Raw genomic sequence first — 16,673 nt, 5'->3', positions numbered from 1 at the left:
GCTATTGCTGGAGGGCTCACATCTGGGACTGCTCCTGCCCCAGACTGGGCTTGTTTTGCCTTTGGGTCAGACTGGTGACATGGTGTTTTTAGGGCCACCTTACACGCTGGTGCAACTTTCACTGCCGTGGGTAGAAAGGGAGGAGAGTTTCCCTCATGGGGTTGCAGCCCTCTGCCCCAAACAGGCCTGTCCAAGGAGCAGGGCTGATAATGGTGCCCCAAGATGATCCCTGATGGCTCCTTCCATTTGAACTCTGTGGGCAGAGCTAAAAAATCCACAAACCTTTGATTTCTCTGTTCTTCAGGTCTTGTCAGGATGGAGCCAGGGGAGGAGCAGCACAAGGATTTCATTGCTGTCACGTTGCCGGGCAAAAGATGCTCCCCCAGGAAATCTGTCATTACAGGTGAGTGGATGCCCCTCTGTGATGACCTGCTGCATGTCAACAAGATGGGGATTTCTCAGCCTTGCTAACTTCACACAAAGGTGATTAAACCCCTGTGGACACTTATTGCAGTTCAATTTAAATGGAAACAAACACAAAGTAAGTTAGGAATAAGGAGTTCAACTGAGCTGAAATGAGGTCTTGACCTGCAAACACACCAATCCATATCTTAAATTCTGTGAGCAGAGCCTAGAAAGATGGTAGATTTGCAAACAAGTATTTAATCACCTTGCTTATAAACATGGACATTCAAGATGTCCACATCTGAGGCAGTTATCTGGGGACAACAAGCTCTCTGTGGAAAACAGGCACACTCATAGTTTGTTTAGGATGAGATGAATTGCTCCCTTGGAAGAGCCAGCCATGCTCATCACCTGTGAAGGAGGTGGGTGGCTCAGGTGAAGGCTTCTGCCCAGTCAGCAGCTGAGTTTGCCCTGGATAGAGAGCATTTTCCTTTTAACTTAAATAAAAGTCAGAGCAGTTTTGACATAGGAGCCTGAATTTTGGCATTAAGGATGTCGTGAAGAGCCCAGTTGGCTTTGGTGTTGTAAAAAGCCAGTGGGCACCTTTACTGTGGATGTGACAAAGGATGTGTTCACATCTGCAAAGGCCAGAAACAAAATCCTCTGAAAGTCTCTCTGTTTTTGTTGCACTCATCCCACACCACCCCTGACATTTTGATATGTGCTAAACTCAGTTCTGGCTCCACAGGGGAAGACTCCTGTCTGAGATGCATCCTGAAGTAAGCAGCATGGGGGATGGTGTTGAAAAATGCTCAATGGGGTTGGGTGTTGAGTTTTTCTGTCTCAGCACTCTCCTAGTCTGAGTTCATCCCCTTCCTTCCCAGACCTGATGGCAAAACACCTTCAGAAGACCTTCCAGAGGCCCATTGCTTTTCAGATGTATTCTCCCGTGGCCCACTCTCAGTGTCGTGCAGGTAGGTGAAGCTGCTGAGGGACTTTGCAACTCCCAGCTTTTTTAATAAAAAAAGCAAGTGAGCTTGAAATGGATAATTTCTGGAGAATGATTCCATATGTGGCCAGCAGTTTGTAGGGCAGTCACTGACCTTGGGGAGAGGAGAGCTTTGTGCTTTGTTGTTTTTTCGGTGTTTTTTTTTTTTTTTAGCCCTATGGACACTTAAAAAAACCTAATTTCAGCACAGAGAGCCTGGAGGGCTGAAGGGTGTTTTGAAAGGAAAGACATGTTGCAGCTGTAGTCATCTGAGCACATAGAGGTCTCAGCCTGTTCTCCAAACATGTTCTGGATCATGTCCTGGTCTTTAGCAGGGTTTGAAGACACGCAGGCACATAAAAGACTGTGATCAGGTGTCAGGTCACTGCGGTAATACTATCCAGGAGCAGGCTTGGTGGGAATTCTGGAGGGATCACCTCAGCTGCTGAAGGCCTGGGCAGAGGTGTTGGCTGTTTGCTTTCCAGAGGCCCTAGCAATGCAGCCTGGGCCATGGAGAAAGGGCTGGGTTTTGGTAGGGTCTGAAGCACCTTCTGGTCCAAGTGTCTTGTGTGGAAGTGGGAAAAGCTGTGAGGAGTTAGATCTGTGCCCAAGGCTGAGCTGGGAACTGAGTGATCCTAACCCTGGCTATGAACACAGACTCTCCATTCCTGGAGACTGAAACTCCCAGGTACTTCTGTGGACAGAGGGCCTTTAATCCAGAGGAGTTTTCTATTATTTGCCCTCAACCTGCCGCTGCTTTTCACCCCTTCTTATTTTGTATTTGAAATGCTGTCCTTCCTCCTGGCTCCAGCTTGCAGTGAATAGCAAACCCCTCCAGCAGCCTGCACCGAAGTGTGTCCCTCTGGAGTGAAAGGGATCATTAAAACACCTTGTTTCTCTTCAAAGCCAGTGTTTACATCGAAAGCCCCTGCGTGTGAGTACTTGTGCGTGTCCACATGGAGTTGTTCTATTCCTGCAGGCTCTTGTCCAAACTTGTTGATGAGTGAAAGTGAAGCACACAAAGAGAAGGATGGGGATATGGTGTCCATAGCAGTGCAGCTCGCCAGGACACACCAGTCACTCTGCTTAGTGCCTTCCACAGAAGGGGATGACCACTCCAAAAAGTCAGCACCCCAGGACTGGCAAAGCTGTGTGCAGGTCCAGGTGAGCCTTTCTGGTGTGTTTGTGCCTGTCCCAGTGGAACAGGATGGCTGGGTATTTGGGCTTGTTGTGTGCAAGGTGCTCAGGGCCTCTAGTATCTCCAAGTGCTACCATGGGCAAAGACAGCTGCCAGCTCCTGCTTCCTTGCTCATGCAGCTGTAGAGCTGAGTTACTCTGGTTTCACCAGTTCTGTCTTTTTTTTGGCAGATAGAAGAGGCTGAGAGTGGAGGGACAGCCCATAGCATGGAGTCCCTGGCATGGGCATCCCATTCTCGTGCCCTCAGATCTAGTCCCACCCCTGCTGCTCCCCTGCCCTGTCCAGTGGACTCCCCATACAAGGCCAAGCTCTCCAGCTGCTTCTCTGTCTTCTCGCTGCCATCATGGGGCTCCAAGCTCAATTCCAGCCTCCTGCCCCATGCCAGCTCCAAGAAATCCCTCAGGGGGAGCTGGAAGAAGAACCCACATCGTGAGGAGCCCACTGGTCCAAAACCAGGAGAGCCTGCCTGCTCCCCTTTCACAGGACCCATCATTGCTCGGATAACTGACTGCATCTACCTGGGGAACCTCAACGCTGCCTACAGCGGGCGGGCACTCTGCACCAACAGCATTGACAGCATCATTGACATGAGCAGCCTGCCCAGCCACCACAGCCTGAGCATCATCCCCTGCACCTGCCGAAGGGGAGGGTTCAGGCACAGCTGGTCACGCCTGAAGGTTGACATTCAGGCTCCACTCCATGGGGATCACCACAAAACGGGACAACCCTGCTTCCGGGACATCAATGACTGCATTGAAGCCTCACTGGAGAAAGGGAAGCGTGTCCTCATCCACTGCAGGGATGGTTACTCTCTAGGTCCTACCTGTGTCATTCAATACCTGATGGTCAAGCACAGCATGAGGCTGCTGGCAGCCTATGAGTTTGTGAGGGCACGGTACCCACTGAACATCCAGGAGTGTCATCAGGACCTGCTGGTGGGTTTGGAGATGTCCCTGCAGCCTGGGGGCATCAACATCACATGCCTGAAGCACTCCCTGTCAAGGAAGATGGCATGGAGCTAAACAGACAGGGTGGTTGTGTTGTTTGGCAGTGATCCTGAAGAGAAAAAGCCAAAAGCTTTAACTCTGTCCTAGGGGTGAATGAGGTGACTGTAGCTGTGGAGGAGGTAAGACAGCACTGTCACGAGATGCAAGGCCATGGCCTTCCTTTGTAGCAGTTTCTTGTGGTGGAGTCGTGAAATAGAACATGGGGAGCTGTTCTAGGGACACACTGGAGGAAGAGGGAGCGTTCTGGGCAGAACGTGCTTTGTTTTGTGATGTGATCTTGGGAAAGCGAAGGGAGGTCGGGCACTAGTTAGCTCAGGAGTCCTGCCTGAGCTTTTACCATGAGCTCAATTGCTGCTCAGCAGGTGGCTTTTTTTTTTTTTTTTCTAACAGTGTCATCCTGGAAAATAAGATGTAGTGTCATGTTCTTCCATAGTGCCTGTCCACTCTGTGCTTGTAGGATGTTGAAGAAGAGGCAACGTGTAAGGATGTAGGAGATGCCATGAGGCACAGCTTGCATGGATTCATCAGCCTAGTCCTTCCAATATGTGGTGGTTAGCCTGGCCCAGAGATGCCATACCTGAGTCTCTATAAAGCATAGAGCAGAACCTTCTCTGTGTCTGGCCTTGCAGGCTGGTGAAAGTGCTCTGGAAATGGTGAGCCATGGTCATGGCCCATTCCTCACGCATGAGTGGAGGGAAACAAGAGAAGGGAACAAGGTCATCTGCTTCACAGGAAAGGTACCCATGTGTGAATGGTGTGTCCACTTCCGGCCCCGGTGCAGTGCCCTCACTTATACTTCATATTTACAGAGCTGAGCACCTGTCTGAAGGACTTGTCTGGAGATTCCTTATGTCTTCCTTGAGTTTTTCTGCAAGGAACTGGTTCATTCATCACTCAAACACTTACACTACTGCTTCTGTCTTTCTTGGTGTTAACCATAGCTCCTACCTAGGGACATGTTAATTTTTCTGTTCTTCCTGGTCCTCACTGGGTTTCTTCCTCATGGCATTCTAGGCCTGGAGCCTCTTTGTTTTTCTGGGAGAGCTGCTCTACAGCTTAACCTCTGTCCAGGACATCTCTAGGGAAAGCCTTATGCAGACTCGGAGGCTCGAACTTCTGCTCACCCTATTACCACACCTCACTGTCCACTTTTTCCATACCCTACAAACACACCTGTTTTAACCAAAATTTTGCTTACGGGACTTTTTTTTTAAATTTCTTTATTCAACTATTTCAGGCGAACACTTCCCTATCACAAGGTGATAATCCAAAGCCTTGAACTGAGAGCTGATCTCTTTTGCTGTGCTCCATGCCTGAACTCCAGGAAGTTCAGAAAGCCTTAATTTTACAGGACTGAAGGAGATACTTTGGGTGTGGGTAGTTTTTGAATGGGTAACCCTCCCAGTTTTTATCCCTCCACCAAGAGCTGAGTTACTCTTTGGAGCAGCACTGGGCCAGCAGTGGCTGGAATGTGCATAGCTGCATAGGGAGCTAAAGAAAATGGCTGTAGAGACTTTGCAAGAATAATAAAGAGTCCTTTTAACTCTGGAGTCAACCGTGGCTTGTGAGTTGGCACTGAGGAGAAGTGAAGCTGCTAAGCTGTCCCTGACTGGGTGATTTCTGCTGTTGGCTATTGAGGGTGGCTACTGTCTATCTGCAAGTGTGCTTGCTTTGATCTGTTGGGTTTTTTTTGTTGTTTTCTGAGAAACTGGCTTCAGCTCAGACCGGCAGGCATTTGTCCTGCCAGACATCTCCAGATGGGAGATGGGTGCTGGGTGCAGTGATGCCTCTGCCAATGAGTCTTCCTCAGCAGCTGCAGCAAGGGATGCTCCTGGGGGAGAAGATGCTGGAGTTTAGCCTCCCTATTTACTAGGTCTGCCTGGAGCTGTAGATCCCTGTCTCCATTAGAGCTTACCACCTTGGGGACATGGATGTGCAGGAGGTGAGTGAGGGGGAGGGTTGGATGGTGCTGTCCTATTTGCAGCTGTTCCCAAGCCTGGTTCCTTCACCACGTGCTGACCCACAGCCACTGTACAGGAGCCCAGCGGGGGCAGAACCAGCCAAAACCTCTGCTGACCTGCACCTTCACTGTGGATTTCCAGGAGTCTCACTGGGGACTGCAAAGGGTAGATCAGATATACTCATCAGCATACATTGACACTGAGATAATCGTTACCTAAACCATCTACCATCTACATTTCAGAGGAATAAATCCTGAGTGTTCCCTGCCTTGCCTGCACTGAGGGCTTCTCCCTTCTCCACTTGTTGTGGGGCCAAACCAGCCCTGTCTCAAGGACTTGCTCTTCCTTCACCAGCATTACCACCATCTGCAGCATTACTTCTACCATGCTAAAGGTGGTGAAGCAGGAAGCCTGCAGCAGTGGATCTGTTGCTATCTGTATAACCTCGGAGAGGTGCCTGGAAAATATTGTCAGGGCCATGGCTGAATCAGCCTAAAAAAGCCTGGCTTAAAGGGGAGGGAGTGCCTGGGCTGGGGGAGGTGGGCAGGAGCTGTTTGGACTTCTGTCTCCATGGGATCCCCTACACACACACGTGCTGGGATTGGGGCCGGTGAATATTTTCAGCTACATTTCCACCTGCCTCTGCTTTGGACCCATGGAGATACAGATCTGAGACATCTGACAGCAGATGGGGGGGGTTGCCCCCCCATGCTCTGCTGCCTCTCCCCAGCCCTTGCACTGCAGCGAAGCCTCAAGGCTGCCAGCAGTGGCTCCACAGGTTTCCTTTTTAAAAAACCTTAGTTGTGTTGAAATGGGGAGGAGCTGCAAATGCTTCCTATGTGGTAAGTGAGGTTAAAAGAGCATGCTAGCCATGGATGGCTTGCTCAAGGATTGATCTTGCACATGCTCTTGGCAGTGGGTTGGAGGCTGCAGGCTCTTTCCCATCTCCATTCCCAAAGGGCAGAGCTACTCCCAAGCCATTGAAGCTTTAGAGAGCTGTGCCTTTGTGTGAAGCTTTAGAGAGCTGTGCCACTTAATGCTTCCAAAAGGAAATCTTGCTAGAGGCTATGCAGATGGATGTGTGCAGGGAGTCTGGGCTCCTCACAACCTTGAAGCTGTATCTCTGGCACAGGTTGATGGGAGGAAGAGGGGGAGTAAGGCTCCCTCCTCGGCACTCCTGAGGAAAAAGCCTCCTGGCTCTGCTTCCCCATCTCATGGATAGAAGATGTGCCCCCCCTCCCCAGGGGCTGCCCTCTCCTCCAGGCCTGCCTGCCTGGCCTGCCCCAAGCTGTTTGGACTTCTGTCTCCATGGGATCCCCTACACACACGTGCTGGGATTGGGGCCGGTGAATATTTTCAGCTACATTTCCACCTGCCTCTGCTTTGGACCCATGGAGATACAGATCTGAGACATCTGACAGCAGATGGGGGGGGTTGCCCCCCCATGCTCTGCTGCCTCTCCCCAGCCCTTGCACTGCAGCGAAGCCTCAAGGCTGCCAGCAGTGGCTCCACAGGTTTCCTTTTTAAAAAACCTTAGTTGTGTTGAAATGGGGAGGAGCTGCAAATGCTTCCTATGTGGTAAGTGAGGTTAAAAGAGCATGCTAGCCATGGATGGCTTGCTCAAGGATTGATCTTGCACATGCTCTTGGCAGTGGGTTGGAGGCTGCAGGCTCTTTCCCATCTCCATTCCCAAAGGGCAGAGCTACTCCCAAGCCATTGAAGCTTTAGAGAGCTGTGCCTTTGTCCATGGAAAAGCCACTTAATGCTTCCAAAAGGAAATCTTGCTAGAGGCTATGCAGATGGATGTGTGCAGGGAGTCTGGGCTCCTCACAACCTTGAAGCTGTATCTCTGGCACAGGTTGATGGGAGGAAGAGGGGGAGTAAGGCTCCCTCCTCGGCACTCCTGAGGAAAAAGCCTCCTGGCTCTGCTTCCCCATCCCATGGATAGAAGATGTGCCCCCCCTCCCCAGGGGCTGCCCTCTCCTCCAGGCCTGCCTGCCTGGCCTGCCCCAGCCAAGGGAGGTACACAAGGGGCTCTTGCACATCATTGGTCTGAGAAGGTCTCCATGCCCTTAAAGAGAAGGTGGATTTTCTGCTGAGCCACCCGAGAAGCCCTTTTATACCTCCTTACTCAGCCAGCTGCCTGCGGCTCGCCAGTCCGTCCTGTCCGGCCAGCAGCACTCTCTGGTTTTCTCCTCCTGACTTGGGTGAGCCGTTTTGCATGTCTCTTACTGACCCAGCTTGTTCTTACAGGGTGATGGGAAGCAGATGGACTCACCTGAGTTTTAGGGAGACAAATGCCAGGTGGGGTGACCTGCTGGGAGAAAACAGGGGTACTAATAAAACCTCCTCCATCCTTTGCCTGTGAGAGAGGATCCGTGCTTTGGAAAGCTTGTCTTTTCCAGGGACCTTCTTTCTCTTTGGGTTCATACTTTCCCTTCCCTTGGCTAGTTTTTCTTCCTAGCTTTATTGGCAAGGGCAAGCAGAGCCGTGGGCTCCCTAACACTAACCTCCCCAGGGCCACTGGACATGGGATCCTTGCCTGTGGTGACTTGGTGATGCTCCCTACTTACGCCCAACCCGGTCTTTGCGGTGCCTTCCTCCCCCCCAAAACACCCCCAGACAAGGATGACATCCAAATGGACTGTGTCCCCCAGCCAAGAACAGGTGACTTGGAGCCCACATTGCAGGCAGCAAGCCTCAGCCTGGTGTTATCCCCTTGCTTCTTCAGCGCTCGCAGCAATTCTTCCACCCAAGTGGGTGTGTGTGGGGCAGGGATTCAAGTAAAAATAGCTGCTGTTCCTCAGCCTCCCTGTCCCTCAGCTGTAACCCAGCCACCTGCGGTGGCTTTTGCTTCGCCCCGCCCTCCCAAGTCACGGGGGCTGGCACAGGGGAAAGGCTGCTGTCGGAGGAGACAGCTGCAGCTCCTTCTGCAGCTCCCTGGCGTCTGCCTGCGGCTCGCCAGTCCGTCCTGTCCGGCCAGCAGCACTCTCTGGTTTTCTCCTCCTGACTTGGGTGAGCCGTTTTGCATGTCTCTTACTGACCCAGCTTGTTCTTACAGGGTGATGGGAAGCAGATGGACTCACCTGAGTTTTAGGGAGACAAATGCCAGGTGGGGTGACCTGCTGGGAGAAAACAGGGGTACTAATAAAACCTCCTCCATCCTTTGCCTGTGAGAGAGGATCCGTGCTTTGGAAAGCTTGTCTTTTCCAGGGACCTTCTTTCTCTTTGGGTTCATACTTTCCCTTCCCTTGGCTAGTTTTTCTTCCTGGCTTTATTGGCAAGCAGAGCCGTGGGCTCCCTAACACTAACCTCCCCAGGGCCACTGGACATGGGATCCTTGCCTGTGGTGACTTGGTGATGCTCCCTACTTACGCCCAACCCGGTCTTTGCGGTGCCTTCCTCCCCCCCAAAACACCCTCAGACAAGGATGACATCCAAATGGACTGTGTCCCCCAGCCAAGAACAGGTGACTTGGAGCCCACATTGCAGGCAGCAAGCCTCAGCCTGGTGTTATCCCCTTGCTTCTTCAGCGCTCGCAGCAATTCTTCCACCCAAGTGGGTGTGTGTGGGGCAGGGATTCAAGTAAAAATAGCTGCTGTTCCTCAGCCTCCCTGTCCCTCAGCTGTAACCCAGCCACCTGCGGTGGCTTTTGCTTCGCCCCGACCTCCCAAGTCACGGGGGCTGGCACAGGGGAAAGGCTGCTGTCGGAGGAGACAGCTGCAGCTCCTTCTGCAGCTCCCTGGCCATTTTTAGAAGCACTTTCCTCCCTTCCCCCACCTTAGAATAATGTGATGGGCCTGCACATTTTCCAGGATAAAATTTCCTTGGCCCTGCAAGCTGTGCCTCTTCCTTCGGGCATGAGCCCCTGTTAACGCTTCGTGTCCTGGCAGAGCCTCCCAGATCTGCAGATGGCTGCATCTCAAAGGCTTGCCTACTCTGCAGGGACGAGTTTTGGGCTTGGCCAACACTCCAGCCTCCTTCGATTAGGAGAGACAAGTGGGATATATTGCTCTGCTAGGAAAGTAAAATTATATATACAGGAAAGTTATTTACAGCAAAACAAAGGTGCTCTTCCATCTCTTCCCTAACATGCTGCATTGTCCCTGTAAATTTTCCACTTAAAGGAAATGCAAGAAATTGCTTGGGGAAACTCTTTGTCCTTTACCAATTAAATAATAACTTTAAAGCTCGTTCTACATCATCTGTGCTAAGGTTGTTGAGTCAGGTTCCCCTGCCCCGCAAAATGGATGCACACACTGGCAGCAGCATCCTCTGAAGTCCTTCCTTGTCACCTGAGAATCCTGCCTCACTCTGTTCCCAGGTTGTTCTAACCCTCAGGCTTTGGAATATTTGTTGTTCATGAAGCGGGGCAAGACTGCATGGCAAAGGGAAGCAGTACACTGAAAATAACTTTTTCCTCTTTTTTTCTTTGTTGCATAAAATGGTTTCCTGGGTGTCAAGCAATAAACATGCCTGCAGGAACTATTGCCACAAATCTCTCTTTGTGACCAAACCAAATAGTGCTGGGCCAGAAGCCCCTGCTGCTGAGGTTGTGTGGCTGTGAGGAGGTACATGTTTGGCTCTCAATCACAAACTGCAGCCACTTCCTCCTATGATGAAAATGTGGAGAAGTTGGGGAATGAGAGCAAACCTGTTCCTCTTCCCCCACCCCTTCCATCTTTTTGTAGTTCTTTTTTCCCTAGAGGAGTCTATCAGTGTTTTTAAACCCAAGAAAGTCACCACCAGCATGAAAAATGATCAACCTTTTTTTCCTTGGTTTTCATTGCAGGCTTAGAACCACCTAAAGCAAGATGTCTGAGTAAGTTCCCATTTTTCTGTCTTTAATATTTTGTTGGCATTTAAAAGCTTTTGTTCAATTGCCAACTTTCTACGTAAGTTAAGCTTCCTCTGCTTATTTCTGATTAGGATGCTAACTGCCTTTTCCTCCCCTTTTTCTTCCTTCCCTTTCTTGTCCATCTGCTCATCCTGAACAGTGAAGAGGTAAGTGTGTTTTGCTGGGGTTTTTCCTTTAGCAATGCTCATGACATCAGTCCTGGCTCCACTGTTCCTCCTTAGGAAAAGCAGTGGCTGGGTGGCAGGAAGGGAAGGGGGGATTGGGCGGGTGGAGTGGGGTGTGTGGAGGGAAGGGTTCATATTAGGGCCTTCTTCCTAACTACTTCTGGTAAAGATGGGAAGTAGAAAAAAAAAATAATCCTTTTCAAGGTCTTTTCTGCCTCCTGGCTTGGAGTTAGATGCTTTCTTCCCTCCTTTCCTGTTTCCCCAGCCGGCCACGAGATGGTGCTGGGAGGGAGGTGGTCCAGAGCCGTCTCTCCTCCATCACCTGCCCTTCACCCATCCACCACCCAGCCCTCGGCTGAGCAGCCTCTTGTCTATCCCCACACCTAGACGCTTGTTTTCTGCCCATCGAACACATTCAATTGGCTTCTCTAAGGCAACCTGGTGAGCCCTGGATCCAGGGCAGTGTGAGCAGGGTGGAGGTTGCGTCCTTATCAAATTCTTCCAGGCTTCTAGCTGTGCTGGAACAGGGGCTGGCCTTGAAGCCTGAGGGTGGCTGAGGAAACACAAAGGAAGGTGTGGAAGAATTGTGCATGGCTTTGTCATTCTGTATCTCCTCTTAGCAAGTTGCTCCATCTTTTATCTTTGCATCTGTACTTGGCACCTCTCCACGTGTCCAGAGCACCACAAGCTCAAGCTTGTCCTCACCAAAAGAAATGAGGATTTCAGGAACATACAGAAACTCCACAATAAGGTTATAATATCTAACAGATGCCTTTATTCATGCCCAGGAAAGGCTGGGGGGGCACTCTGTGCCAGGTACCAGTTGTCAGAGGGAGAATAAGCCCTGGGCTAACAGTCCTCAAGGGATCCACTCTCTTGTGGCCCACAGCCAGAGTCATATGAACAAAATCCTTCTGGTTAATGGTATGCAGCACCTCTGGGTGCTTTTCCCCTGCAGAATCCTTCAGCCCTGACAGGGGTGCCTTAGCACTATTTGCATATGTAAAACAAGTCAGATTTTGTTACATTTAGCTCTGCAGATCTTTATCCACTTCCTCCCCTGTGCATCACAGACACACACCCAACGCTGCTTTCTTCCTCCCTCACCACAGCACATCAGATGTCTGGGTGTGCTTCCCTTGCCTCAGCCACACTCAGCCTTTCTTGGTCTTCTGGGCAAAATGCTAAGGAAAGAGCTGCAGTGCAGCAGCCCATCAAGGTTGTGACTTCTTTTATATTTTTGTAATAGGAGACCTGTCGCTGCGGTTACAGCACATCACTGGTGCAGAAGGGCAGGCTTGGTCTCACAGGCTCACTTGGCATCCCAGAGCTAGTTTGTGTCTTGCAGCCATAGCCTCATGGCCCTCCTGTGGCAAGAGCAGCCTCCAGGCCTGCAGACCCCATGGTTGTGTCTGTCCTCCAGTGATGATTAACCCGCCATGCCCTAGTCCTGCCTCCTCACTGCCCTGTCGCAGCGTATCAAAATACCTGTAACTGCCAGGCTGGGGAAGAGTTGCAAAAGGAGTCTCTCACAGCATCACCTTCAGCATCACTTGCACTGGGTCTTTCAGCTCCAGAAATTATTCAGCCTTTGTGTTTTCACCTGCCTGGCCATCCTTCTCACCATGTGTGCCAGTGACTGCTCAGAAAGACACCTCACAGTTCTGGAGTGCCCAAGGGCATCAGGGTGGTTGAGTGCAAAGCAAAACACACATCTGAGTGAAAAGGAAATTAGAGAAAAAGCTAAAAGTCCCAAGGAGCCAAGTTTGAAGTTGTGGTGGTTTTTTTTTTCCCCCATCTTCATAATCATAATTATCTTTTCCTGAGGCACTTTGAAGGTCCTAGCTAGCTTAGGTTGGCAAGGCTGGGAGCAGCTGGGGACCTCTTTTTTGAGTGCTGCTGGTTTGGGGACCAACTGTGTGTCAAGCCCACATCCTGGGCTGGGCCCAACTCCCTGGCATGGCTGCAGGTCCTTGGCAGACTGTGGGGTTGTATGGGGAAGGGGGAATGGAAGGGTGAATGGGTGTCTGATAACTTGCTTCTCTCTCATTCCTCCCACTTGCAGAAAAAAAGGAGGGCAGCCACTGCCCGTCGGCAGCACCTGAAGGTATGTGGCACTGCTGGGGCTTGGTGAGGTGTGTTCTGACTATCCTGTCTCCCATTTTGAGCCAGCCAGGTCTTGGCACTCTCCCTCCTGGAAGAGGCCATATTGAACCACTTGGGAGCCTCCCACACCCTTCCCCACTCCTTACCCCAGTATCCACTGCTTGGAGGCCCTGGTGTTGATGGGAAGCTCCCCAAGCTGCCTCTCCATTAGGGCTCTCCCTCCTTTATTAAACCCCTTGCCCTCTTCCCTTGCCTCTGCTCTGTGCTGAACATCCTCCTGCTGCTTTCCAGAGTGCTATGCTCCAGCTTGCTGTCACTGAAATAGAAAAAGAAGCAGCTGCTAAGGAAGTGGAAAAGCAAAACTACCTGGCAGAGCACTGCCCTCCTCTGTCACTCCCAGGATCCATGCAAGAACTTCAGGTAGAGACTCTTTAATGCTTTCATTGTGCTGAAACAGAAAGGATTTGGCTCTCTCAGTCAGCCTGGTGAATCTAGATGGTTCTTCCCATCTTGTGGGTGCTCTGGAGCTGACTGGGTGTGGAATTTGCTTGAGAGACAGCTGGGGACTCTGCAAAAAAAGAGGTCTAGCTGGCAGGAAAGCTGCATTTCTAATGATGTGTTGATGCAACATTTGCATGAGGCCATTATCGTGGAGACCAGGAGCTTGCCTGTGAGGCACCATTCACTATCTAGTTTTGACACAATCTGGTATTCTGGACTGAGTCAGAGAGGTCAGTAGAGAGGAATTAGATGTGTGGGTTCTAGTAGTCAATATCTCTTTCTGCTTTTCCTCCCAGGAGCTGTGCAAAAAGCTTCATGCCAAGATAGAGTCAGTGGATGAGGAGAGGTATGACACAGAGGTGAAGTTACAGAAGACTAACAAGGAGGTGAGTTTATGCCAGAGCCAACCCTCAGGGGAGTCTCCAGCCTCTTCATACTTCTCTGTGCCACTTGGGTCTGTCTCATGAAACCCGTGTCCTTCTTTCTCTCTTCCCTCCCCCCCCATTTTCTCCGCCATAGCTGGAAGACTTGAGCCAGAAGCTCTTTGACCTTCGGGGCAAGTTCAAGAGGCCGCCGCTGCGCAGGGTGCGCATGTCTGCTGACGCGATGCTGCGCGCCCTGCTGGGCTCCAAGCACAAGGTCTGCATGGACCTCCGGGCCAACCTGAAGCAAGTCAAGAAGGAGGACACTGAGAAGGTATTCCTTCCCTCTCCCCTGTGCCCATACAGGACTCAACCCACATTTTTCAGGCTTACACCTCCCGGTGTGATAGACAGAGTTAAGGGTGATCCTTCCTCCATAACGTTCTTCCTGCTCAGTATTTCCTCCTCTGGCACCTTTGCTGTTGAAAAAGGAGGGAGCAGCCAAAAAGATGTACAGTATGGGTGGAACTCAGTTTCTCTAACTGACATGGGGTTTTCCATGAATGAATAGGTGAAGGGCATCACCTGGGTGGGTTCTTACCCTGGGGGGCACTGCTTGCACCCACACCTCAATCCCTCCCCCAGGAGAAGGACCTCCGTGATGTTGGTGACTGGAGGAAGAACATCGAGGAGAAGTCTGGCATGGAGGGCAGGAAGAAGATGTTTGAGGCTGGCGAGTCCTAAGCACCTGCCTCTCTACACCCGTCCTCTACTCTCTTCTGTCCCTGCTGTCTCCCCCAGGCCCAAGGGCACTGACTGGGTGCTGTTTCTCTGGTTTTGCAAAGAGCTGCATCTGGGCAGCAGTGGTGTAAATAAAGCTTTGGTGGGAGAGGCGGGTGTTGCCTGCCTGGGGGGCAATAACCCAACCCATGCCATGGTGCCAGAAGGGTCTGCCCCTGCTGTGGGTGTCCTGGTTGGGATGGGGAGGCTTTGGCAGGGTCTGTGTTGCAGGGATGGGGGAACATTTCTGCTGTTGATCTCCCCATGTAGCTGGGTATGCCTATCCCCCCGCCTTGCAGGGAGGAGAGGCTGAGGCTGTGCCATCCTCCTGCCAGCCTGTACCACTGGCTCTTAGCCATGTCCTTCACCAGTGGTGAAGAGAAAAAGAGATAAGAGTTGAAGCCCCAGGAGGTGCTGCAGAACCTCCACCAATGGTGGCAACAGTGGGGAGCCATAGGGAAGAAGCAGAGCTGTGAAGGGACATGAGAACTGACAGCTGCAGGGCAGAAGCAAACCCTTTGGCTCCAGCAGCCTTTGAGAGATGTGAAGAAGGGACAACCTTGGCAGCTCCTGCAGCAGCACCCTGGTACCCCTGCAGGGTGCTGCAGTTCAGAGATGCGGGCTGTCCCAAAGCTGCATGGGCAGGTGGGGGGGTAGCAGGTCACTCCTCTCCCTGCCATGGTGGGGATATCGGTGCTCCCTGCTTTCCCTTTGAATTACCCTAGCACTGTCCAATTTTGAGCTGCTGGCAGACGCAAAACTTTAAAATAGTCCAAATGGTTTAAAAAAACCCAAAACAACTCAGAACAACCACCCCAAATTTGCATTCCCTCTGCACCTCTCCCATCCCCCAAACCCTCAGCCCATGAAGTTTCCGGCCCAGCTCACTTCTGCCCAGCACAGGAAAGGCAGAGCGGTGGCAGCGCCCGTGCGGGAGAGAAGATGTCAGACTCAGAGGGGTGCCAGGAGAGTGCTGAAGGCATCAACCCCGTGGGAGATGAATCCCCTGGGGAGAGCGAGAGGTGAGGCCTGGGGACTGGGTACCCCAATACCACAGCTGCCTTCCAGTCGCAGCAAACTGTGAGTCTGGGAGGGGTGATGGTGGGAAAAGAGGGTGTGCGGCCAAAATGATGATGACCCATGAGGCTGGAATGGGTCAGATGCTCTCATACACTTTTGACAAGCTCCTCCAGCTAGGGAGAGACTTAAGACTTCCTAAAGGTTTCATCTTTGAACTTCAAAGACTTTGGAAGGGGGGTTGATCAAGTGGGGAATCACAGCTCCAGCAGCAGGCAACCTCAGCAAGGGGTCTGGCAACCTGGGTCTGCTCCGCAGAAATCAGCCCCATCTTTAGGACGGATGGGTGGAGATCAGCTGTCCCCTCTCCTTGCAGCAACTGGGCACATCTGATTTCCTGCCTCTAACCTGCAAATGTGTCAAGCTAGTTGCTGTAAGGTTATACATCTACCTGTGCCTCCACTCTGCTTTGTTGTTTTATCAGTAGAGATTGTAAAATTTGGGGTCTTTTTGCTCCAACATGGACAGCTTTCTGTGGGGTTAAAAGGAGACAGAAGAGTAGCAGTGACCACATCTGCCTGTGGTGGAGGCAGATAGAGATAAGCTCAGCCAAATTATATCACCCAGAAGTGCTCAGATTTGGACTGGATTCAGGCTGAGCATCCAGGAGCTTGGGGGATTGCCTGATTTTTCACCTCCAGCTTCAAAGCTTGCATTAACATTTCTCCCCAAGGTTTCTGAAAGCCAGTTAATGCTGATAGGAAAAAAAAACCCAACAAACCTTGAGTGACAATGAGAGGAAAAGGTGTGTCATCTGTCACTAATGCACCAATGGTTGCAGTAAGCATTTTGCCTGACATCTGACAGCAATTAGCTTTGGCTGAAGACTTGACTGCAAGCTTCAAAAGGCACTGGAAGGCTCTGTGTATGAGTGCTGAAACAAAGGGGAAGCCTTGGCTGCTGGGGGAGCACAGAGATTTCTCAGCCTGGTCTGTGGGATTCTCATCATCGCTCCAGGCTGGCCATGCCTCTGCTGCAGTCTCAGCTCAACTTGCAGGAGCAAGGAGCAGATGCAAGGGGCAGCCCAAGGCAACTGAGCCTTCCAGTCCCCTTTTGCTGCTGCAGGTGCAGGTTTATCTGCACAGCCAGGGCCAGGCGGCGGTGGCTGCTGGTGAGGCAGGGTCAGATTGTTCTCTTCTCTGTTTCCTGCTGGAGTTTCAGCAAAGTAAGAGGCTGTCTGGAAGGGTCTGTTCTGTACCACCTCAACCATTGCAGCCTTCCAAAATGTGTTTAACAAATGTGTATATGAATGCTGAAGGCATTCCT

The 16,673-nt window shown here is 51.4% G+C and overlaps 2 protein-coding genes across 2 annotated transcripts in view; both read left to right on the top strand.

The window, feature by feature from the left end:
• The first annotated feature begins 7,704 nt into the window (after positions 1–7,704).
• TNNI2 (troponin I type 2 (skeletal, fast)) lies at positions 7,705–14,463 on the top strand. The gene is made up of 8 exons (XM_010003886.1): positions 7,705–7,766; positions 10,352–10,381; positions 10,557–10,563; positions 12,647–12,688; positions 12,979–13,107; positions 13,485–13,574; positions 13,708–13,884; positions 14,196–14,463. The coding sequence occupies exons 2-8, from the start codon at positions 10,374–10,376 to the stop codon at positions 14,292–14,294; spliced, it is 552 nt and encodes a 183-aa protein (XP_010002188.1). The 5' UTR covers positions 7,705–7,766; positions 10,352–10,373; the 3' UTR covers positions 14,295–14,463.
• An 809-nt stretch (positions 14,464–15,272) lies between these two features.
• LSP1 (lymphocyte-specific protein 1) overlaps positions 15,273–16,673 on the top strand; it is a 41,952-nt gene continuing 40,551 nt past the window's right edge. Inside the window, exon 1 of the mRNA XM_010003885.1 lies at positions 15,273–15,352. Within this exon, the coding sequence (XP_010002187.1) occupies positions 15,273–15,352 (80 nt within the window). The remainder of the gene's footprint in view (positions 15,353–16,673) is intronic.

Source organism: Chaetura pelagica, unplaced genomic scaffold, assembly GCF_000747805.2.
Source record: "Chaetura pelagica isolate M959 unplaced genomic scaffold, ChaPel_1.0 scaffold28, whole genome shotgun sequence".
Lineage (NCBI taxonomy): Eukaryota > Metazoa > Chordata > Aves > Apodiformes > Apodidae > Chaetura > Chaetura pelagica.
The sequence above is the reverse complement of the archived record's forward strand: the minus strand, read 5'-3'. Positions and strand labels throughout refer to the sequence as shown.

What these genes read in the sequence shown, in the direction of transcription:
- TNNI2 (XM_010003886.1), top strand. An exon ending in CCCGTCGGCAGCACCTGAAG is followed by an intron (nt 12,689 to 12,978) that starts GTATGTGGCACT and finishes GCTGCTTTCCAG; the next exon opens with AGTGCTATGCTCCAGCTTGC. An exon ending in TACAGAAGACTAACAAGGAG is followed by an intron (nt 13,575 to 13,707) that starts GTGAGTTTATGC and finishes TCTCCGCCATAG; the next exon opens with CTGGAAGACTTGAGCCAGAA.